General features: G+C 37.5%; 2 protein-coding genes and 1 non-coding gene across 5 annotated transcripts; 2 read left to right on the top strand and 1 right to left on the bottom strand.

Annotated features, from left to right (window-relative positions):
• Positions 1 to 1,671: 1,671 nt before the first annotated feature.
• Positions 1,672 to 13,749, top strand: LOC121979269 (U-box domain-containing protein 44-like). Of its 3 annotated transcripts, XM_042531233.1 has the most exons (5): positions 1,672 to 1,978; positions 9,993 to 10,555; positions 10,660 to 10,969; positions 11,789 to 13,404; positions 13,492 to 13,749. In XM_042531233.1, exons 2-4 carry the CDS (start codon positions 10,007 to 10,009, stop codon positions 13,366 to 13,368), a joined length of 2,439 nt encoding a protein of 812 aa, XP_042387167.1. In that variant the 5' UTR covers positions 1,672 to 1,978; positions 9,993 to 10,006; the 3' UTR covers positions 13,369 to 13,404; positions 13,492 to 13,749. The 3 variants fall into 3 exon arrangements, with proteins under 3 accessions (XP_042387167.1, XP_042387166.1, XP_042387168.1); XM_042531232.1 differs by having other exon boundaries at positions 11,789 to 13,749; XM_042531234.1 differs by lacking the exon at positions 1,672 to 1,978 and having other exon boundaries at positions 10,176 to 10,340; positions 10,415 to 10,555; positions 11,789 to 13,749.
• Positions 13,750 to 14,284: 535 nt separating this feature from the next.
• Positions 14,285 to 14,357, top strand: TRNAF-GAA. The gene has a single exon. It is a non-coding gene; the product is annotated as a tRNA-Phe (tRNA).
• Positions 14,358 to 14,995: 638 nt separating this feature from the next.
• Positions 14,996 to 21,182, bottom strand: LOC121979267. Its single transcript, XM_042531231.1, has 5 exons — positions 20,870 to 21,182; positions 20,128 to 20,284; positions 19,410 to 19,650; positions 17,495 to 17,685; positions 14,996 to 15,397 (listed from the first exon to the last, which is right to left on the bottom strand). Exons 1-5 carry the CDS (start codon positions 20,934 to 20,936, stop codon positions 15,289 to 15,291), a joined length of 765 nt encoding a protein of 254 aa, XP_042387165.1. The 5' UTR covers positions 20,937 to 21,182; the 3' UTR covers positions 14,996 to 15,288.
• Between the last annotated feature and the right edge of the window lie 2,609 nt (positions 21,183 to 23,791).

Here is a 23,791-nt window from a genome sequence, read left to right as displayed (position 1 = left end):
AGTTCTACATATCAGATCTGTAACCAAATGTAATTCATGTGAGTGTCATGGTCAGCAATCGCAAGGAAACAGGACTGGAGATGGAGATGCTCATCTTGCTGGCTGCTTTCTCTCTGCCGGAGAAAGTTGCCCTGTGGTCGACGCCTACCAAAAGCTACTGCCAGATCTTGTTGTTCGCAGTTTCCTCCCCAACGGAAATTAGGGCAAGCGTCGATCAGAGTTGGCACCGGCTAGATCCAGTGGCGCCGAACAAAACTAGGGCACGACCAACAGAGGGTAAACAGCGACGCCTATGCTCCCGCGTCGGCCCACAACAGCCGATGGTGAAGAGGGATGGCTAGGGCACAAGGCCAGCCGTCGTTTGACGCCGACGACGCGTCGGGTGGCACCTATCGGCGGCGACACAAGGAGAAGTGGGCGGCGCAAGATCAGGGAAGAGGAAGGCTCGGGTATAAGCTAGGGCAGAGGGAAAGAAGGGGAAAACGACCTGCGGTTTTGTACGCGCGGGAAAGAAAAAGCGTCGAGGCGGCGCCGTCGGTTTGGGGAAGACGAAGGGCTCGACGCCGCGTAGAGGAGAGGAGACGGCATCGGTGTCGGGGAGAAGAGTCAGGCGCAGACGGCGTCGGTGTCGGGGAGAAGAGTCAGGCGCAGGTGAGGTTAGGGCACGAGAGAGAGAAAAAAAAAAGAAATAAAGAAACTAAATATTTCCTCGTTCAAAAAGGGTAGCTTAAACATACTTTCTCTTAGCCCAATAATTTATCCCCTTAACATACGTCATAAGAGCTCCGAAAAATTTTTAGAAAATTTCTAAAATTTCCTAAAAATTTCTAAAAATTTCGTTAAGGTTATTCATCTATTAAACCTTATTATCAAATTTTTATTTGGGTACCGTATTTTACAACTGGTGCTAGTAGCCGACACAGCCGCCAACCGCGTAGTGTGCCGGCCGCTGTCGCTGCCGACATCAAGAAGAGAGAGAGAGGGGGCAGAGAGACTTACCGGAAAATCACCAGAGTGTTGGAGATTGGGGGAGAAGAAACTAAAGTGACTCGTGAGGAAAAGGAAAATAGGAGTGCCCTAATTCTAATCGGATTTATCGAAGGAATACTTATTCCGTCCGAGATTATCGATTAAAGTGTTATTCCGTCAATAAGTCTGTTTGATATTATCGACGAAATCTATATTCCGTCGATAATTCTATTTGATATTACCGACGGAAAAATAATTTCATCAATAACACCTCAAACTCGTCAATTATGGGGGTTACGTCTTCTCAGTGGAAATCAAATTCCGTCACTAAATACCAACGAAATTTGATTTTCGTAAAAAATTATATTTGATATTATTGATAGAATAACAAGTCTATCGATAATCCTAAATGGTTGACGGAAATCATATTCCGTCAATATTTATTGACAGAATTTGATTTTTATTGGTAATCCTAATTCTTTTTATAATGGTATTTGCACCCTATGTTTAGTGAGAGATCGGGTAATTTCTATGGTGGGGACTTCTTTTCGTTATTATACTTATTTTTTTAAAAATTATTAAATATTCATAACTTAATTTAATTTTTTTTTAAAAAAAAATGAATTGTAAGAAGATGGGTAACCGATATGGAGATGAAACTACCCCTCTCGAAGACGGTAACTTCCTCCCTCGCGGCCTCGCTTACTCTGTCCCAAAGTCCAACCAACCGTCCAGACAAAGCATGGTCTCCTCTCTGGTCTTCCGTACGCGAACGCCAAAGGAAGCAGGTGCGACTGCTCCACCGCCTCAATATAAGTCAAACATCTCTCTTGTTCCTTTGTTTCCTCCGAATTCGAACCCTCTCTTCTTCGCCTTCTCGATCCCTCGGTCCTACGCAGTGGGGGCATCGATCGGGACCAGCGGAGGCGGCAACCTCGGAGGCGGAAGATTAGGGTTGCAGACTCTTTGAACATTCTCGGGAAGGGGAGGAGTCGCGGTGCAGATACCGGTACCGTTGTCTTTCCTGATTCTTCTCGTTCTATTCGCTTACGCTGATTCATGGATCTGGCATGCTTGGTGGCATCGGGGTTGGGATGCGCAGCTGAGATTAATTAGTTACCATGGTTGACTCTGGAAAAAAAAAAGTAATCCCTAGTTGAAGAAGAGAATGCCCATATGTGAAGTAGTTGATTCTAACATTACGTGTTGTACCTAGTAAGAAACACACTCATGATTACATCTATATTAAGATAAAGTCGCTGATTTTAGAGAATAGAACAACAAATTCCTGTATTCTAGTTAATTTTCAATTAGAATGGATTTTCTTCATGTTCATGCTCATGCCTCACTGTGCAGATATTAGACAATTGCTTATTTTCTTTATGGATTCATACCCGATTATTATCTCTCCTAGAAGAACTAGAATTCTTATAATAGATAAAGCTATAATCTTGAAGGTGAAGTGAGTAAGGAAATAGATTGAAATAAGACAAACTGGTGATTACAAATAGACAGTGTTAAGAAAAGGGTAAGAACTGATAATTAGGTGGTATTACAATTGCAACTTGTGCTCCTAAAGAATTACAATAAATAATAGAAAATGATCAAGCAATTGAAAATAAGCCAAAAGGAAAATAACAACATATATTTATATGGAACAAAGTAACATTATCATCTAAGTAAAAGGTATTTGTGGTTATCCAGTAAGTTGCATCTGCAAGGATCTACGCTGCCAATTCTGCATTCAATGGTTGCATTTCCTGTAAATATCTTTCAAGCATTTGACTGCAAGCCACTCAAAAGTAAACAGGGCTTAAGAATCCACAAATTCATCTGCCTAACCTTCCTACAATCTGGCCCTGTTCATTTTCATGCAGCTCTTCATTTCCAATGTGTGTTTCCTGTATACTTGGGGTTACCATGTAGGCCTGCTGTGTTGAAAGTGCTTGATGATCTGCTATACTGTGCTAATTGCTACTCATGTGTACTATTTCACCAGTGGTCTTTATTTTGAATTATAGAACACAATAGATGTTTAATATTTTCAGATCAGCCTAGTCAATGCAATAAACTTTATCACCGTACAGGTCTCCAAGTTGATCTGGCCAGTTCTGAAATGTTGCTTTTCCTCTTTTCGAAAGATTGTCATGGAAGTGGATTTGATCTTTAATTGAACAGAGTCAACCGATTTCTTATCTTCATAGCAAAAATTGATTAATCTAGCAAAAATTAAACCATCGATTTGAATCTAGTTGGAATGGATCAATTTCAGGCCTAGTTTTTCTATTCCTGTTTTTTATTGTCATCTTTTTGTCAGTTATTGTCTTAGTTGTGGAGGTAATCTAGTTAAAATTTACTTGCAATATATGATGCCTTATCTTACCCATTTATTGGTTTAGCATGTTCAACACAATTGTTGTGTTAGTTTGAATTGGTCTGATTTAGGCCTTTAGTTTTTCTCTGACAGTTGAACTAAATATTATTAGGGAGAGTTGACGTAACAGAAAAGTTGCTGGCATCTAACTTTTATTAGGACCAAAAGAATTAAGATATCTCCACAATGATACAATGATATGATATGATATTATCCACTTTAGGCTGAAGCTCTCATGGTTTTATTTTTGGGCTCTACCCAAAATGTCTCATACCAATGGAGATATTTTTTCTTATAAGTCCATGATCCTTTTAATGTGTTTTCAATGTAGGACTTTGTTTGCAACCATTGCAACCCAACAATCCTCCCTCAAACGAAGGACCTCCCTCTCAAGCCTATCCTCTTGATGTCATCTGATCCTTGACCCACCAAGACTTTCCTACCCCTCGGTCCAACCAACCTACTAGAACTTCCTTACCCCTCGGTCCACCCGATCTACTAGGACTTCATTGTCTCTCGGTCCACCCGACCTACTAGGACTTCTTTGTCTCTTACCCCAATCGACTTACTATGTCTTTCTTACCTAGCCATAGGGATGGCAATGGGGCAGGGCGGGGGCGGGTTTGTCATTCCCATCCCCGCTCCGTTCTCATTTTTTCAGGTTCGGGGATTCCCCGAACCCGAACCCACGAGGATCAAATCCCCATCCCCGCCTCATTCCTAAATTTAATTTGTATTATTATTATTATTATTTAATAATTATTATTAATGATAATATTAATATTAATATCAATATTAATAATATTATTATTAATAATATTTCCAAAAATTTTAATATTAATATTAACACTATTATTAATACTTTTAAAAAAAAATCATACTATTATTTATTAATATTAATAATAATAATATTCGGGGCGGGTTCGGGGATGGGGATAGTATTTCCATACCCGCCCCGAATCCGGCCCATCCCCGAAAAATTGGGGATGCCCATCCCCATTTCGGGTTTTCCCCACGAGGCCCCAAACCCGCGGGGAAAATTGTCATTCCTACCTAGCCAGAACTAAGACTTCTCTGCCTGGTGTGAAGTCGTCTTAATCCAGACATAGGAGCCTCCTTTCTTTCATTAGATGTCAATATTCAACCCACATGACTCGATTGGACCATGACTCTTGTGCATAGTCGACGATTAGTCCTTCTGGTAGTGTCAATTGTTAGGACCAAAAGAATTAAGATATCTCCACAATTGTATGATATTGTTCACTTTGGGCCCAAACCTTCATGGTTTTGTTTTGGAGCTCTATCCAAAAGATCTCATACCAAGGGAGATATCTTTCCATTATTATAAGTTCATGATCATTTCTATGTATTTTCAATGTGAGACTTTGTTTGCAACAATTGCAACCATTACAACCCAACAACCTTGAGGTCACTGGTTCGATTCACGAAAATAGCCTATTGCAAAAATGCAAGGTAAGGCTGCATACAATTGATCCAATGTGATCCGACCCTTCCTCGTGTTGGTGCAATTTCCCTTGGTCAAAGTTGACCAAGTTGACTAAGCTTAAGTTGGCTTAAGCTTGAGTCTTGGTGTTTGAGTTTGTTTGACAATATATAGATATTACAAGTGCAATTGTCCATATGGGAGATTGAAGGTCAAAGGTTAACCAGAAGAGTCAAGTAGGTAAAGGTTGACCGGATACTTGACTGGGAAGTCCTGAGTTTAGGCAAGGGCAAGACCAACGGGAAGGTTGGCTAAAGAAGAAAATCTGTGGATCAGTGTTGATCGGACGTTTGGTGTGGAAAGTCCTAATGAGTGAATCCAGGAAAGTCCTGGTGAGTGAAACCAAGCAGATGCAAGTCTTAGTGAGTGAAGCTAGGCATATAGAAATTCTAGTGAGTGAAGCTAAGTGAAAAGTCCTGGTGAGTGAAGTCAGGCGGATTGCAAAGTCTTGATGAGTGAAGCCAGACAGATATAAGTTCTAGTGAGTGAAACTAGGCAGATGGAAATCCTGGCGAGTGAAGCTAGATGGTAAGGAAGTCTTGGAGATGAAATCTAGGTGGGTTAAGGTTGACCGAACATTTGATATGTGAAAGTACAAGTGGGTCAGAGAGGACCAGAACACTTCGCACAAGACAGTAAATCCAAGTTGGTCAAGGTTGACCAGACACTTGGCACGAGGAAGAAAGTCTAAGTGGGTTAAAGGATAGACCGGACACTTGGTGACGAAGTCCCAACAGGTCAAGATTGATCGGATGGCAGGCAATAAGGAGCCCCAACAGGTCACAATTAACCGGATGTTGGGCGTGGGAACTCTAGAGTTGAGTTAAGCAAGTTTGGGTTAGCCAATTGATCGAGTAATTGATTGAGCTAGAGCCCAATCGATTACTGAATCGATTGTGTGGTGCATTTTTGTCGTGAGGAGCTTAATCGTTCAGGTGATTGATCGAGAGGAATTCACGAGAAAACAGAGTCTCTGAATCAATTGGGCAATCGATCCATAGCACTCTCAATCCATCAGTTGATCGATTGAGAGAGGTTTTTCGCGAAGCACAGTGCATGCTGTGCGGAATCGATTGGTAAGGTGCTCAATCAATTCCGGGACTTCTCACGAGAACATAGAGGCACTCTGGATCAAGTTGATTGATACAGCTCCTCTAATCGATCAACCGATCGATTGGATTATGACTGTTGTGAAAGTTGCGAGCTTTGGACGTCTGAGATCGCCTGGATCTGACGTGAAAATAGATTGGAAGTAATCCCAATAGATTGGGAGCCCTAGATCGCGAAGAATAAAACCGTTAGCGAGATTCAAGTGCAATAACATTTACACGATTCTTCACCACTACTGCTCGCTGAACTTTTAGCTTGGAAGACAACTGCTGTTGCACTTTCCAATTGGTCCAGAGGCATCTTCATCAACAATAGATCAAGCAAGAAGTTTTCATTTATATTCTTGTATTTACTTCTTGCTTCGAGTTGTACCTTTGTTGTTGAGTTGTACAAGGTTTTTCCATCTCCGAATTGTTCCGAGAAGGAGTTGTTTTCATAGTGGAGAGTGTGCTCGAGTGTGAATCCTTAGATTAGTCACCTTATCTTGAAGTAGATACTAAATAAATTCTAGTGATAGCATTGGTAGAACTTCGCTTCGTATTTTCCGTTGCAAATCATTATCGATGAAGCAAGACGAGCTATTCCCCCCCCCCCCCTCTAACTCCGCGTGACCCAACAAATGGTATCAAAACGAGGCCGCTCTTCACCGAACTCATCACCAGAAAGGGCAAAGAGCTAGAGGAAAAAGAAGTTGAAGTCCTAATTTCAACAAGTCAAAGACTTCATCAAGAGAAGCTCAACTTCAAGATGGATTTATGAGATAAACTAAGACACAAGGGTGCCTCCACCATTCACATCGGCAAGTTTCGATCTTTGGAAATCAAAGATCGAAAATTTTTTCATGATGGAGATAGAGTAATGGTTTGCTCTAATAGAGGGATTTGAGGCTCCAAGGGATAGCAAAGGTAAAATCATCAAGAAGAGAAAATAGAGCGAAGATCAAATTCAAAGATGTGAGGCCAATAATAAGGTGACCAAATTATTGGTCAATTTAGTGTCAAGCAACATTTTAAGCAAAATTGGAAATTATCAAGATGTTAAGGAGCTTTGGAGCGAGTTGGTAAGACTTCATGAAAATCCATCCTCAACACAAAGCAAAGTAGAATCCAAAGATGGAAATTCTTCGGATCAAGGAAGAGGATTCAGAGGTTGAGAGATGCTCAACATCCGAGGAGGAAATTCAAGAGACCTCCACCTCAAGGATTGAGGGAAGTGTCATTCATTGATATTGGAGCAAGAAAAAGCTTCTACTTCTAGGTCAAATGGAGAGGAAGATTGTGTCACCTCCACAAGTCAAGAAAAATCAAATGGAGGATCATGTATCACCCCTACAAGCAAAGAAAGTATAACAATTTCAATTGTAAATAATAAAAGTCACATTATTTGCTTTGAGTGTAGGGAAAGTGGACGTTACAAGAATAAGTGTCCGAAGTTGACCAAGAAGGAGGGCCAATTGGCACCAAAGAGCAAGGAGAAGCCCTAGAAAATTGGCCTTGTAGTATGCCAAGGCAAGGAACACATTGTGTGTTTGTTGTGCAAGCAAAAGGAGCACTATCGGAGTTAATGCCCAAGGAGAAAGATTCGATCAAGAGTCAAGAAGGAAGCTCGAGTCGAGGGGGAGCTTCTAAGAATAACATTAAGGTACCATTAGGTAATGACACTTATTTCAATCATGATAAAAAGCATGCTAGATCAAATTTATACCACCTTAATGTTATTTATCATGAAAATAGGAAGCATGATAGGATTAAAGAAAAACATGTAGCGTATCATGCCAAAACCACACTTCCTAAGGATAGGAAGGTAGAGAATGGCCTTGGGCAAGAATTCTAAGGATTTTAGATATAGGCCTAAAGATAAAAATGCCAAAGGCAATCTAAAAAAAATCCACATCCAAGGATTTAAGGATGGAAAACCAAGCCTTGAGGTCAAGGCTTGATAAATTGGAAAAGACCCTAAAAATAATGGAAAATATCTTTAAGGGATCTACTGAAACATTCTTAATAGCTTCTATATTTGCAAACAAATTTGTGAAAAATATTGCTTTTGTTACATCATGGACTAAGTTAAAATTTACTCACAGATATTGGTTTCGTTTGTGTGACATAAGATCCCGATGTATCTTTCGTGAGAATATGTAGGTTTATGCATTCAAGTTGCTAACTATTTCAAGTTTATAATACCTGTTGGTTGGCGTGTACCAAGACCTACTTATGGGTTGAATCAAGTACTGTTACCAGTAAATCTTACATTGCTAGTGAAAGTCACTATATACTTTAGCTGATAAAGTGTAACAGATTGACATCAGAACTTTAAGCTGGACTGAGCCTCATGTTGGGTTCGGAGCGCAGCGGAAGACATATATTGAATCATGGATCTTTCGTGGTACATATAGTTTTGCACAAAATTATATAAAAACATACCTCGAGTCCTCGATAGGTGTGAATAATATCACGAACAAATAAGACAGATAAGAGCCCCACGTGTGACTTCTCTAGCGGTATCCACGCGCACTACGATCACGAACTTGACACGATCCGTTAGGTACTAGCCTCTTGGATCGACAAATCCTTGGAAGCACTACCGATCTCTTCCGGTGGAAGAAGAAGTTGACAAAGGAGAAAAGGAGAGAATGAAATCCTTTTTTGATTCTTTCCGAGGATGGCTATTTATAGCTTTCAAGGAATACGAAGAGTTAAGCTTTCAATTAATTCATCATTTATGATCTTCATTAATAAGGAAGATGAAGAGTTATAGGTTCCATAAATTCTTCATTTATGACCTTCATTATGATAACTCTTCAAATTCTTCATTAATAATCATTATGATGACTCTTCGAATTCTCCATTAATCATCATGATTATGGCTATTCGAATTCTCTTTTTTTTGTATCAAATAAATCCATATTTGATCTTTATCTCGACTAGCTTCCGATACCATTGTTCATGTCTACGTGCTATGCGTGCGACCCTCTAGGTTTTATACACGAAGGCAGTGTAAATCCATACACAGATTAAGGTAACCGTCTAGCAACAGTTTTTAACCACCCAACGCGATAAAATTAATATCAGTCATAAACTGTAAACCACTATGAACCGATTACTGTGTAATTCAATCTCTTCATCTAAAGCCTACATCCCAATTAATTCGATACATTATGCATCATTACCAAATTAATTGTTTTACTTGATTTTCAAGATATAATAGACTCCTCTTGAATGATAAATCATTCCTCCCATGGCCATGGATTTTGAGTCATTAATATCTCTATCAAACGGCCAGGATGTTAACTCCTAATCCAAGAGAGCGATGAATCCTCTATTGACTCAACAATATTCTCTCTACGTTTTGTCATACACTCAACTACCGTATTAATCACAATCCGATTAAAGACTGCTTTTAACAACGTCAAAGCACATAACTCCACGCATAGAATAAATGAAGGTCTCAAGTCAAAAGATCAGTTACACTCGTTCATAAGAGGAATAACCAATGATGCTTAATATGTGGTCTCCTCTTGAGCGGGTCGTGTCCAGTGTACCTCTAAACTCAAGGCATCCCCAAGTACAACTTGGATATCCATCCCTCCGGTCTATCTCGACCTAGTCATACTCAACGTTAATCTAGATATCCATATCCCCTCTAGATATCTATCCGATCAAGGACTGTTTTTTAGATTAATATGCCCATTAATCTGTGGGACTTTATCATTAATCATATACGTACAGAAAAGTAAATAATTAATGATAAATTCTTGCCTTTATTAAATAATTATCTACAAAATATATAAGGAGTGTCTTGGCATATAAGTGCACACACTAACACCTCAGTTCCCTATTGGATTTAAAAGAATCTTTTGTTCATTTTGCTAGGTTTCAGTTTGAAGGTTTGGGTGTATAGCTATATTTTCAAAACCAATGATGATGGAAACATAAATCAAATTAATTTGTAATTGATTTTTGTATTACCATTTAGATTGTCATGTCTAGTTTTCTTAATTCATGGTTCATGATGGAACCATCTTTTTTTAATCAGGTTTCTGTGAAGCAATGGCAGAAAATTGGGTTGATAGCTTTAATTTGGGTAGACATTCTGATGAGAGCCATCATGACGATTCACGTGTTGAGCCTATCTATGAAGCATTTCTTTGTTCACTTACGAAACAAGTTATGCACGATCCAGTTACCATAGAGAATGGGCAGACTTTTGAGCGAGAAGCTATTGAGGAATGGTTCAAGAAATGCAGGGACAATGGAAGGATGCCAACCTGTCCATTGACAAATAAAGAATTAAAGAGCACTGAATTAAACCCTAGTATAGCTTTGAGGAATACCATTGAAGAGTGGACCAAGAGAAATGAAATTGCCCAGCTGGACAAAGCATGTAGAACACTGTCACTTGGAAGTTCTGATGTTGATGTTTTACAGTCACTTAATTTCATTATATATATTTGTCAGAAAAGCAGGTCAAGCAAACATGCTGTGCGTAATGCAGAATTAATACCTATGATTGCTGACATGCTGAAGAGCAGCAACAGGAAAATCCGACTTAAGGCACTAGAAACCCTTCGCGTCGCTTCTGAAGAAGATGATAATAAGGTTGCCTTCTGTCTGTTTTGTTTGATTTGCTGATACTCTCGAACATTCTGGACTTGGTTCTTACCGTCTATGATGAGATAACCTCAGATGTTATTGTTTTGCAGGAAGCTATTGCTGCAGGAGACACAATCCGAAGAATTGTGAAATTCTTGTCACCTGAGCATTCACAAGAGACAGAAGAAGCTGTATCATTATTATATGAGCTTTCAAAATCTGAAACTTTGTGTGAAAAGATTGGAGGAGTCAGTGGAGTGATACTTATATTGGTAGGAATGGCAAGTAGCAAATCAGAAAAACACTTAACTATAGAAAGAGCTGATAAGACATTGGAAAATTTAGGAAAAAGTGAAAATAATGTCAGACAAATGGCTGAAAATGGTAGATTGCAGCCGCTTCTTAAACTTCTCCTTGAAGGTAATTTGCTGTTTTGGTTAGTTTGTTATACTCCATTATACACTCTTTAATGTACAATTTCTTATAAATTGATATGATATTTAAACAATGATGATAAATGCATATACGATATGTCGATATCCCCTATTCTCAGCAGCATTTGTTTCTCTTGCAGCTTCTTTTCCCTTGAATATTTATATTGTTTATTCTTTTTCATTAAATTTATTTTCCTCTTTATTAAACAAAAAAAAGGTTTTTGCATGTTTTTTTTTTAAATTTTTTTATTATGCCACGTGAACTACTTTTTTTAATAATAGCTAAATCTAGCAATTACTTAGAGGTTTTACATTCACTTGTCACAAATTTATGTTTAGCAATCTTTCTTGGTATCAATTTTTGTGTCTTGCTTTACAGTTGATCATCCAAATTTGGCAGTGTCACAGTATGATAATCCATCTTTTTTTAAGGAATCAGGCCAATAGCTGTCATGCCAAAATATTATCTAATGTAAATTGTTGCAGTAGATGACATGGGCTAGCTTTATTGCTAAGTGTAATTGGATATAGGTAAATTTTTGGGTTGGATTTATTAGAATCTCTAAAGCAGAAATTGTTTTTCTTCCTTTTTGTAAGTTTTACCTACACTAACCTCTCTCCTTTAAAGTAGTTGTAGTCTTCTATGAAGTGTCTTAAATAACGCTTTGTTATTCTAGTCTTGTCTGGATGATTAGTGTTAAGGTTTTATTTCTCCAAATATCTAATCTTTCATTTTGTAAATGAATTATTAGTTATGTTGTTTTTTAGGTGGTTCTCTCTCCAAATTTTGTGCAAAATCTTGCAGGATCACCTGAAACACAGCTCTCAATGGCTGCTTATCTTGGAGAGCTTGTCTTAAGCAATGATGTGAAAGTCTTTGTAGCCCAAACAGCTGGTTCGGTACTCGTCAATGTCATGAAAAGTGGGAGCAAGCAAGCGCGAGAAGCTGCCCTCAAGGCTTTGAACCAAATATCATCATATGAGGCTAGTGCAAAGATACTTATTCATGCTGGCATCCTTCCACCACTTGTCAGAGACCTTTTCATGGTAGGGATCAACCAGCTGCCTATGAGACTGAAAGAGGTAGCTGCAACAGTTCTTGCTAACATTGTGTCTTCAGGTGCTAATTTTGAGAGTATCCCTCTTGATCATGATCGCCGTACCTTGGTTTCTGAAGACATCGTACACAGTCTTCTTCATCTAATTAGCAACACTGGACCTGCAGTTGAATGCAAACTTCTTCAGGTACTTGTGGGGCTTACAAGTTCTTCAGCCACTGTTTTGAACATAGTTGTTGCTATAAAAAGTTCAGGTGCTACCATTAGTATTATTCAGTTCGTTGAAGCCCCACAAAGAGATGTCAGAGTGGCTTCTATAAAACTCTTGAACAATATTTCTCCTTACATGGGTCAAGAGCTTTCTGATGCTCTTCGTGAGACTGCTGGTCAAATCAGCAGCTTGATTAATATCATTGCAGATGACAGTGGGATCTCAGAAGAGCAGGCAGCTGCTGTTGGGCTCCTCGCCGACCTTCCAGAGAGTGACTCTGTTTTAACCAGGTGCCTCTTGGATGAAGGAGCTTTCAGGATAGCCATCTCAAAAGTGACCAGTATCAGACAAGGGATAACTCGTGGGGGACGCTTTGCCACTCCTTTTCTTGAAGGCCTCGTTAGTGTTCTCTCGAGGCTCACAGACATTCTGGAAGGTGAACCGGAGATCATTGCCCTAACTCGTGAGTATAATCTTGCTAGCCTTTATACTGATTTGCTTCAGATGAATGGTCTAGACAAAGTGCAAAGAGCTTCTGCCCTGGCTCTGCGAAACCTCTCCAGGCAAACAAAACTATTAACAAGGGTCCCAGTGGTTCCAGAACCAGGGTTTTTCCGTTCTATGTTTTCTTGCGCAGGCAAGCAACCAGTTATTACTGGACTGTGCCAAGTCCACCATGGCTTCTGTTCTGTAAAAGAAAGCTTCTGTTTGTTGGAAGGAAAAGCCGTAGAGAAGTTGGTTGCTTGTTTAGATCATACTAATGAAAAGGTTGTCGAGGCTGCCTTGGCAGCCTTGTGCACTCTGTTGGATGACGATGTGGATATCGAGCAAGGAGTGTCTGTCTTAGATGGTGCGGATGGGATTAAACCAATTCTGGAAATATTGCAGGAAAACCGCACAGAGACGCTCAGGCAGCAAGCTGTCTGGGCTGTGGAAAGGATCTTGAGGATAGAAGAAATAGCTTGTGAAGTTTCAGGGGATCAAAACGTTGGAACAGCATTAGTTGAAGCCTTCAGGCATGGGGATTATAGAACGAGGCAGATCGCAGAGCGGGCACTGAAGCATGTCGATAAGTTGCCAAATTTCTCTGGGATTTTCACCAAGATGGGGCAATAAGAGGGTAGAAAGACCAGAGCTTTGTACATTGAGCTTGTAATATATTCTTCTCAACTCCTGTATTTTGATATATTCTTTTCTGTTCGCGAAAAGGAGTGTTAAGGTTGTGGATTCTATTTTCAGAGAACACTCTTGCATGGTAATAAACCATTGGGTTGAAAAGAAACGCCAAAAGGATTCACACAGATTGTTTATAGAAGAAAGAGTAGGAAGCCATTTGCTGATGGGACTGCAAGAAAGACTAGGAAGCCGTGGCTTGTAGATACTACAAATTTTGTGTATCGATGTGGTGACATTGAATTGATTTGGCATTGTAAAGTGTATTAGTTTTGGATGAATATATATAGGTAACGAATATTTGGTATTTTTAGCATTGATCAAGTTAAATTGGACTTAGCAACTCGAGTATATTTTGATAATTGAATTTAGATAGTTATGTTAAATTCATTAGTAACTTTATTAATTGTTGTTCAACCCAGCTTCGCTTCTGGATAATGTTTTACGCTGTGTTTAAGGGAATAAAATGTTTTTAAGTGAAGAGAAAAAGAAAGGAATTACATTATTTTATTTCTATTATATTTTCTTTTAAATGGAGAGATAAAGTTTTACCTATTTATTCATTTTTATCCAATTTGGTTGATGAAATGAATAAAATTAAATGTCTTCCTTTTCTCTATTTCCATCTGGACAAATATTACAAGTGAAATATTTTTTTATATCATTTCATTTAATTTCATGACAATAAGGTTACGTATAATGAATTCTTTCTCAGGATTCGCATGACGGAAACTTCGTGCACCGGACTGTCTTTTTTATTTCATTTAATTTCATAATCACAGGAAAAAGGTAAATTATGCATATATTTCACTTGTGATATTTACATAATTCTAAAACCTTTTACCATAAAAAATGTAATGCGGGGATAGCTCAGTTGGGAGAGCGTCAGACTGAAGATCTGAAGGTCGCGTGTTCGATCCACGCTCACCGCAAATTATTATTTTTGTAAAATTATAAATTATGCAGTCAATTTATATTTTTACCGCTAAATTAAATTATTACATTCTACACTAAAATATTTTCAATCAAATCCACAATTTTATTTTTACATCTCGTATTTCTTCATTTTTGTGATTACACAGTCGAAATTTCATGATCCATATTTGTCGACGTTCTCGTTTCCAATCGAACATTTCACCACAAAAAATTGGACCATTTTTCCACAAATTTTAAAATTTTTACGCAAGAAGTTGAAGTCCATGACTTTGCTTCCAAAAATTATTAAATAAAACAATTGGAGAATTTGGCAGCTGAAGGGCTAAACGAGCATTAAACATTTTATTTTTTGGCAAGGCTAGATTAAACTTCATCCTTAGTTACCTTCTTCGTGTTAATCCTGACACGGATTGATAGAAACGTTGGAGGCGAACGTATTTATAAAATTGAGCAAAAAGAAATATTATTCACCTTAAAGGGCTCAGTATCACCTAGCCCATAGTAAAATATAAGCAAATAAATTACAAAGAATATTTTATCCTAATACAATATTTTTATATCCATTAAAAATTAACACCAAGATCTATTAGAACAAATAGACATATCAGTACCAACTGCGTAAAGGCATTAATCATGATTCGAACAAATAAATGCATGCAATTGATCCATTTTCAGATACAGCACTCTTACAAAATAAGTCAATATTGAACTAGCTTTGCAAGTCAAATTTCTCAGATGCCAGCAAAAGCATCCAATCAACTTGGATCTAAGTGACCAAATAGAAGTAAACGGAGAAGAAACTTCCACTATTCATCATTAGACGACTCAATGGCTGTAGGAGAAATTATTTTTGAACGCCAAAACAAGGCAACATGGCAACTCGCCAGGAGAAGCAAGATAGCCATTTGTAGAGCAGCAGATGAAGACCTACTTTTTCCTCCAAATGCTAAAGATCCCATCTGCCAGGGCTCTCAAGCCGCCCCACCAGTTTGTTTCCCTTGCTGAATCTCCATGGTTTGAACTCCTATTGCGTTCCCTGCAGAAAAAGAAAAAATAACTCTCTGGACATACGTGGCATTTAATAGAGAAAATTAATGCACCTAGATTGAGCAGTAGATGCAACCCTACCAGTCTAAAACTCAAAAGGCTATCTAAGCCATATGTTTATCTTTTGTCCAAATAGATAAAATGGCTGCTTAAAGAAGTTAACAACTGCTATTTCTCTCATGCATTCAGTCTCTCTCAAACGCAAAATCTCACTCAATTTTCTTTTTCTATCTTCTTTTTATAATTTAATGAATGTCAATGTCTCATGTCAAGACAAAAAAAAACTTACAAAGACAAAGCAAATGTTTGGCTAGAGGAGTTAAACAACTTAATAGAACACGAACTTACCATTGACCTTTGTTGTTAGGAAATTCATTATGCAGAAAAGTTCTCATTTAATTTGCATGCAAGTACAAGTTAGTATTCACTAAGGTCTGATTATACTTGGAACTCGGTTTTAAAATTGCAAATAGTATCTCCAAAAAAAAGACTTTAAAACTACACAGTACTCCAGAATAAAAAAAACAAGAAAAACTTTTTTTTTTTTTGCTTAAACAATGCAGGACATTAATTGAATACTTCCATAACTAGTCAACTGCAGGTTCAATAATTTCTAGGTTTACATAAACTTCCTCTGCCTCACTAGAGCTTCGCTGGAGCAACATGACAAGGGGAGAAGATAATCACTGTGGATCGTTACAGAGCATTGCCAGAATACTAATTAGTTTTGTTAATTTGAACCAGATACAATTAAACCCAAAAAGGCTGATTAAACCCAAAAAAAATATTTGAGGTATGTCCTATGGTATTATTTGCAGTTTTTGAAACTCATAAAGCATCCAAGTGCAATTAGTAAGGGGCAAATGTAATTTAGCCGATTTAAGCTACTCCAACTTCAGGAAACTCAGAGAAGTGGCAGAACAAAATCCAAGAACTTAAACAGGAACAAAGTTATTATCTCAAGGCAACCCCACACATCATTTAGTAGCTAGAAATTTAACTAACAAGATAGTTTCTTTCAACTAGGCGGTAAGTTGGTATATCTCGATCCCAACAAGATGTTGTAATGACCAAAAGATTCAAGGATAAATTAAGCTTTTTAACTCACTACAAAATCTTCTAGAGAATTATACAAGATAGGCTATAGCAATGAGCCTCTTTATCATTAAATAATCATTTAGGAAACAGTAAAAGACAGTTTAGATGAAGATTCATGGTAAATGTAACTGCAACTAGTAAACTAACAGAATCAAACAAAGAAAAGTAACATGGCATTCTGCCTAAACCAATTAGATAGTGCAGCTGCATCGTACCTGGCAAACCAAATAATGCAGCTGCATTTTATCCGACTTTGAAGTGGACAGTTCTTTGATATTACCAGTCTAATCATTTTTTTCTTTCTTCAGAATTAACATGATGTATTGGATATGATATATTTTTAAAGGTTAGGCGGTTGTGCTATTACAACACCAGAGAGGCTGTCTACTCACCCACTCACATCAACGATATACAAAGAGGGAAAAGGAGAGAAAATAACAATAAACAGTTAAGTGGGTTGGGTCATGAATGATATCATCCAGAATTTCAGTTTCATCTGTATCAAGGTGAAGTTGGTTATGAGCTAAATATTCATATGTATTATGGCATTCCCTGGCTCTATATTTGTGTTTGAATCTTTCAACCCGTAGGCATTGGGATATGTATAGTTTATTCTTCTACCCTTAGCATCTAGGAATGCATTTTAGGTTCATTACTTATAGGATAGAAGGGCAAAAATATCCATATAGCTGAACTCAAATAATTTCAATAGAATTGGCAAGGATGAATCTGGATTTTGTTTTATGTTCCAAGAGCTGCTTCAGCCTATTCTGGATGAATTCAACATGAAAAGATGATCAATCAAAAAGCAACTAGCCCTAGGTAATCCAATTTGAATTGATCAGAGCCAAAATCATGGCTATTAAAGTCAATGCAAAAAAAGTTTGATTCTAGCTTGTGCTGGCACTAACAATGAGGACATAAATCTTTTGAGAATAATATCCTGAACAAATGAGCAAAAGGTACTAAAATACTTTAAATTGCTTACATAGGTTGCAAGTCCTCCATATCTGTCTTCAGAGTTGTATCATCCCTTGCATGTTCAACTGCCTTATGGTTAGGCGTGCCTTGTGAAGAGTCAATGGTGCTAATCTCTGTTTGGCGGCCTACAGGATCGCCAAGAGGAGTTTGTGAAGAATCTGCTTCAATTGCCGACTTCAAAGGAACTGATGACTCATCCTACAAACAAGTAATCAAAACAAATAATATACAAGTTAACATAACCAGCCCTCCTCCCCTCTTTTATCAAAAGAAAAAAAGGAAACATGTAACTAAAATAATTTCCTGTCCTTCTCATTAAGAAGACGACATGGCTTTAATTCATTTTTAAATATCAAATCAATTATTACAACATTATTAGCCTAATAAAAGTTACGTTGAGAGTAAGAAATAAGAATTTCTAATATAAATGTTTGTATTTAATCTGTCAGGATGAACTATGAACTGAAGTCATGTTAGAACTTCATGCTAATGTGCATTTTGAACTCTATGCTAAGAGCATCCACATCAGTTTCTCTATAATATCTCTAAAATTTGGATTAATCCACCCACTTTATTAAATTTAGACAATCATTTTTACTACACATTACATCAGCTACTCTAAAATTTCCATTATCTCCATGTTTTTATTATTTCCTTTTCTCTCTTCCACTTTTTTATTATTTTCTCTCTCTATGTAATATTTATTTTTCATTACTCAATCCATTCCCTTTATTTTTTTCTCTCTCCCAAATTAAATGATATTTTAATATTTAGGGAATGGATTTCATTCCCTAAATTTAAGAAGTACTATTCATGAAATTTAAATTTAAAGAATGGATAGGATAGCTGATGCAAAAAAAAAATTACGTAAAAAGTAAAATTTAGGGTAAATTATGTGTTTAGGGAAGTCGATGTGGATACTCGAACAACGTCAATTGGTGCATCTATTAGCTTATGCTTAAGTTGGGGATCTCCGCTCTCATATTAAATTAAAGTGAAAAAGTTAAACTGCAACGACCAAAATTTTCATTTCAGTTTAAAATTTTGCTAAAAAAGTTTAGGTTGATTCGGCTCAGAATACATGAAATAACATTTCATTTTGGTTCCCTTTTTGCTAAGTTGACAGTGAAGCATACAAAAAAGAGATTTTAATACCAATGTATTAGTATTAAAGCTTTATTATTTTTATATCGTTATTTTAAACAAAAACTAATAATAATTAACTAAAAGGACAGTATATTTGTAGTTACTTAGTTCCATCCGAAGCTAACCAGTATTCTGGAGAGATTTAGTTCTGCTTCAATAGATATTTTGTTTGGTTAGATTCCCAAAAAAAATAGTTTCTAAATTGGTTAAAAATCACTTTGTACTGAATCAGAACCACTAAATAAAACAGAGAACAGAGAAAATCTTTTCATTTACTAGTTTACCAATATCATGTGTTGGCTAAGATTTATCTATTAGCACAATCATGATTTGTGAAAAACACAATCATCAAACCAAAATGGGGACCATGCAAGAATGAAGATGAACACTATAAAAGTTAAATTTAAAGATTTACTACCGATCATCCTTAGTCGAGGAAAATTATATCAATCACCTTTTGAGAGAATCCTTAATTCTCAAAAAAGCAAAGGAGAAAACAAATAACACAAACATAATCATACGAAGGGAAAAAGAGATAAAACTGGTGTTGGATCTCTCTTTTTCTCTCTCTCTGTGTATATGCACATATATATATCCAGGAGGAAACATACCAAGAGATAAATATGATACAAAATTAGCATGACAAGGTTGCTTAGATGTCAAAACATAGCCAATATGTCAAACTCACAAATGCTACAAGTTGACTACCATCACAAGTTGTTATACGTAACATGCCATTTTTCTAGCTTGAAACAAACTACCTTATAAAAACTTACTTTAGTCATGGTACTTAATTTCAAGTTTTCATCTGCGACGACTGCAGAGGAAATTTCTGCATATGAAATTTGACCACCATCTTCTACTTTTCTTGATACCCTAGTCTCTTTGTTGAAAGAGGCCAATTTAGCATTATGCTCCAATTCTTGAACCAACACTCTTATTATGTAATGTTGCCCACCAACCTCCTTACGGACCTGTGTCAAAGAAGGAAATTTTCCAACATTTTGGGCTCTATACCTGTCATACCAACCAAGTATTAAATAGAGATGGCATCAGCTATTTCACAAAGTTGCTACTAGAACATGATGCAACATTAGCAAATGACATATTAATATAACAAACTTACATGTTGACAATCAATGTTCTTAAATGTAAACTAGCAAGTTTGCAAGAGCTGTAAATTTACAAACATTAATGTTTGTGGAAAGTGCTCTATAGGTAGAAAAGATGACTTCAGGGGAAGCAATTGGTATAAGTAAAGAAGCTATGTCTACATTGAACCTATACATTCTTATCTCTATATTGTTTGGTGGACTGCAATATGATCTAGCTGTACCAGACACAAATTTAGATGATTCTTAGAGAACAATCACAAACCAACAGTTCTATGCAACTTTGTTTTATAAAAGACTAGAAAGAGAATTTAGCACTTGATGAAATTGAATGTGGAGATAGAATGGACATTATAAGACCTCATCTAAATAGTTATCTTACTTGTTAACAAAAGACTCCACTAGAGCGCGCCTTTCTTCTTTAGGTATCCTCTTTCCTTTTTGTGGTTTACACGAACTAGAATGAATTGATGCAGCAAATGGTTTTCCCTGGCTACTGGAATTTGTCCGAAGTAATGCACTAGGTAAGCCAATAAACACTGCAATGATTTAAGAAAGACAATCATTTTCACCAACAAACAAGGAATTGCCACCTGGATATAAAGCTAAAATCCTTTTTTCTTGAAAGATACTCTTTTTTGTTCATCGTTGGAATAAATAATGAATAAGATGCAACAAAAGGGGTATGAAGAAGACTACATCTATAGTTATTTAGAGACTGAAGTACTAGTCAACAAGCTTCCTTGTGTTATATGTGGAAGTGAAATAACTTAGCAAAATTGACTTCGGTTAAAAGTTTTCCCACTAGCAAGGAAAATCTAAATTAGCTTCCTTTTCCATGCAATAGAAACGCAGAACTTGAAACATTCCAAGGCTAACAGAGAATCGGAATAGACATTGGACGACAAAACCAAGATAACAGAACAAACAGAGAAGACATGTCCAGTAAATGAAAGAACTACACATTGCTTTTTCAAGTACTTAAATTTTGCTACCTAAACCATGGAACAAGACATCTCGTTCCTAATGTTCAGGTTCCTAGGACAGGACAGGTGCCTTAAAATTGTCACAGCAAAGCTTTGCTATCAATCATCAGGTGAAAGAGAGGAGGTGCAGTTTGGTACCCTTTTCCGAGGAAGAGGAAGACGAAGCTGGAGAATAAGAGGAAAGTCGTCTCACAGCCGTCTGCATCTGTGCTCCTTAATGAGTGTCACGTGGAAATCATACACAAGGAGCGGGATTAGAGCTGAAAGCGCATCAGCATGACCGCACACCGACGCCGGAGAGCCCTACGGAGAAAAGAGTATTGCCTGCCGCCACCGGAAGTTTCCGTCCGGCGCTGCTCGCCAGAGGGAGAACGATTCGCAAGAGGTTCGAAAAATGAAAAATGAAAATTGAAAATTGAAGAGTTGACACGAAGCATTTAGGGTTTAGAGCTCTTCGAGGGTTTATAGAAAACGAAATTATTACTGAACCAGAAGGCGGGTTGGCTCTAATCAAGCAAACCGAACTAAGATATGGCCCGGTCCGCGACTGCTTGGTCGAGGGGTGCTTCAAATTTTGATCTAGACGTGTCGATTTTTTTTTTTAAATAAAAAAGTTCATAAATCCTTTATCTTACACCCCTAAATACATATATGATCATATAAAATTTTTTAATTTCAATTTTTTTTTAACTTGACGTTCTGTAACCAACCCTTAAATCCTTAAAGTTAAAATCTAATTAACTCGCCCGTGAGCTAAAAAAATAAACAGCAAAAAAAAATAACTGTGTATTTCAACTGTAATCCAGGCGTCACGATAAAGTAGTCACGGACCTTTCCGTAAGGTAAATTAACAATTCCATATACATATAAAGCTTTGTTATCTCGCATACCATACAATCTTATTGACGCAATCAATTAGGAATGATTCTGTGGTCGTTTAACATTTCATCAATAGATTAATGAAGTGTAGCAATCGATTAGTAAAAATAATTCGATCGGAAATGAGTTGAAAAAATTAATGCTATCAATATAGTGTGCCAAATTGATATTTAAAAGCTTAGATTATTAAGGAGACTTAGACGAGTGCAAAAGTCTTGGTTTGGAGTGATTCGGAGTTCTCTAGGTCCATTAACCACTTTTGGACAAAACAGACTGATGAACCTAGAGAATTTTGAATCACTCCAAATCGATATCAATATACTCGTCTAAATCTCTTTAATACATTTATGCCCTCAAACATCAATTTGACACAATATATTGAGAGCGGTGATTTTATCAACTCATTCTCGGAATGAAAAATTTTATCAAATGTTCATTATTGATCATTATAAGTGTTACAATAATAATACTCACCAATCGACATCACAAATGACTTCCTAGGACTCTCCGTCGGAAAATATCAAATTTTTTATTTTCTGAATAGTATAGATTTATTATCTGGTTTCATCCAAAAGTGACTAATGGACCAAAAGAATTCTGAATCACTCCAAACCAAGACTGATATACTCGTCTAAGTGTTCTTAATATGCTCTCAAACATTGATGTGATACACTATACTGAGAGTAATGATTTTTTTAACTCGTTTCCGATCGAGTTATTGTTACCAATTCATGTATCAATCAATTTGTGGAACATATTCACGTCCACAAAACCATTCCAAATCAATTGGTTGATTTATCAATCGATTGCTATAATGTAACAATCAGTTGGTAATAGTAACTCGATCAAAAATAAATTTAAAAAAAAATCTCTGCTTTTAATATAATATGTTAAATTGATATTTGGAAGTATAGATATATTAAGGAGACTTAGACAAGTATAAAGATCTTGGTTTAGAGTGATTTGAAATCTCTAGGTCCATCAATCGATTTCATCCAAAAGTAACTAATAGACCTAGAGAACTTTGAATCACTCCAAATAAAGATGTTTGTACTCATCTAAGTCTCCTTAATATTGTTGGTGTAGTGGGAGTGGTTCGTAGAGCTAGAGGGGAGGGATGAATAGTGACCTACAAAACAAAGTTGTAACTTTTTCTTACAATCAAATTAGCAAGGACACAAACTAATTAATATATAAAATAACATGTAAAATAAAAGAGGCTAGAGACCAATTTTTTACTTGGTTGGCAATGTTGGGACCGAAAAGAAGCTAGAGGGGGGGGGGGGGGGAATAGCTCGTCGCGTGCTTCGTGGTTGGTGTTGCTTGTTTCTTCAAAGATGTGCAGCGGAAATGTACAAGAAACAAAATACAACGCTAACAAATGGATTTTACTTGATATCCACCTCACAAGAGGTGACTAATCCAAGGATCCACACACTCACGCATCCTCCACTATGAAACACACTCCTCTACGGTAACTACCGAAGGCGGAGAAGCCTTTACAAACTCTCAATACAAGAAGAAAGGAAAGGATATGAAATACAAGCAAAAGCTTACAATAAACCCTAACCCTAACTTCTCTTCTTGCTTTTTAATCTGCCTCTTGACTTGGAAGAACCTCCAAGAATCTTCAAGAACTGGCGATCTGAACTTGAGAGAGAGCTGTGGAGTCGCTGGTGAAGATCGGAGATGAATCGTGTAAGCCTTGCGAAAGCTCTTCCGAAGGAATCGAGCGCCTACAGCCTTTATCGACGCCAACGGTCAGATCCCGATCGATTGGAATGCTCCCAATCGATCGGGGAGTCTTTGGATCGATCGGTGGATCGATCCAGAGCGCCTCTGTGCTCTAGAAATTCGCCTGGATCGATCAGCTGATCGATCCAGGGCTTATCGCGACAAAACGCGCCACCTCGATCGATCCACTGATCGATCGGGGTCTCTGGATCGATCCAGAGGCATTCTGTGCTCGCGACATTTCTTCCCAATCGATCGGCTGATCGATTGGGAGGAGCTCTGTCGCAGGGACTCACCCGATCGATCGGCTGATCGATTGGGAAGCATCCAATCGATCAGTTGATCGATCCAGATGCTGGTTTTTGCCCAAAACCAAGTCTCAAAGCCCCCAAACCAACATCCAGTCAATCCTTGACCTGTTGGAACATCATGCCTAGCATCCGGTCA

This window comes from Zingiber officinale, chromosome 5A (genome assembly GCF_018446385.1).
Source record: "Zingiber officinale cultivar Zhangliang chromosome 5A, Zo_v1.1, whole genome shotgun sequence".
Taxonomy (NCBI): Eukaryota; Viridiplantae; Streptophyta; class Magnoliopsida; order Zingiberales; family Zingiberaceae; genus Zingiber; species Zingiber officinale.
Note: the sequence above shows the minus strand (reverse complement) of the source record. Positions and strands in the feature narration are given on the sequence as shown.

Bases quoted from the DNA above. Each gene is read 5' to 3' on its own strand.
- LOC121979267 (XM_042531231.1), bottom strand. From the start codon at position 20,936: ATGCAGACGGCTGTGAGACGACTTTCCTCTTATTCTCCAGCTTCGTCT. The intron at 17,686-19,409 runs GTAAGTTTTTAT...ACTTGTTTGTAG, and splicing joins AATTAAGTACCATGACTAAA to GATGAGTCATCAGTTCCTTT. The intron at 15,398-17,494 runs GTAAGCAATTTA...CTTTTTCTGCAG, and splicing joins ATGGAGGACTTGCAACCTAT to GGAACGCAATAGGAGTTCAA.
- LOC121979269 (XM_042531233.1), top strand. From the start codon at position 10,007: ATGGCAGAAAATTGGGTTGATAGCTTTAATTTGGGTAGACATTCTGAT. The intron at 10,556-10,659 runs GTTGCCTTCTGT...ATTGTTTTGCAG, and splicing joins CTGAAGAAGATGATAATAAG to GAAGCTATTGCTGCAGGAGA. The intron at 10,970-11,788 runs GTAATTTGCTGT...AAAATCTTGCAG, and splicing joins TCTTAAACTTCTCCTTGAAG to GATCACCTGAAACACAGCTC.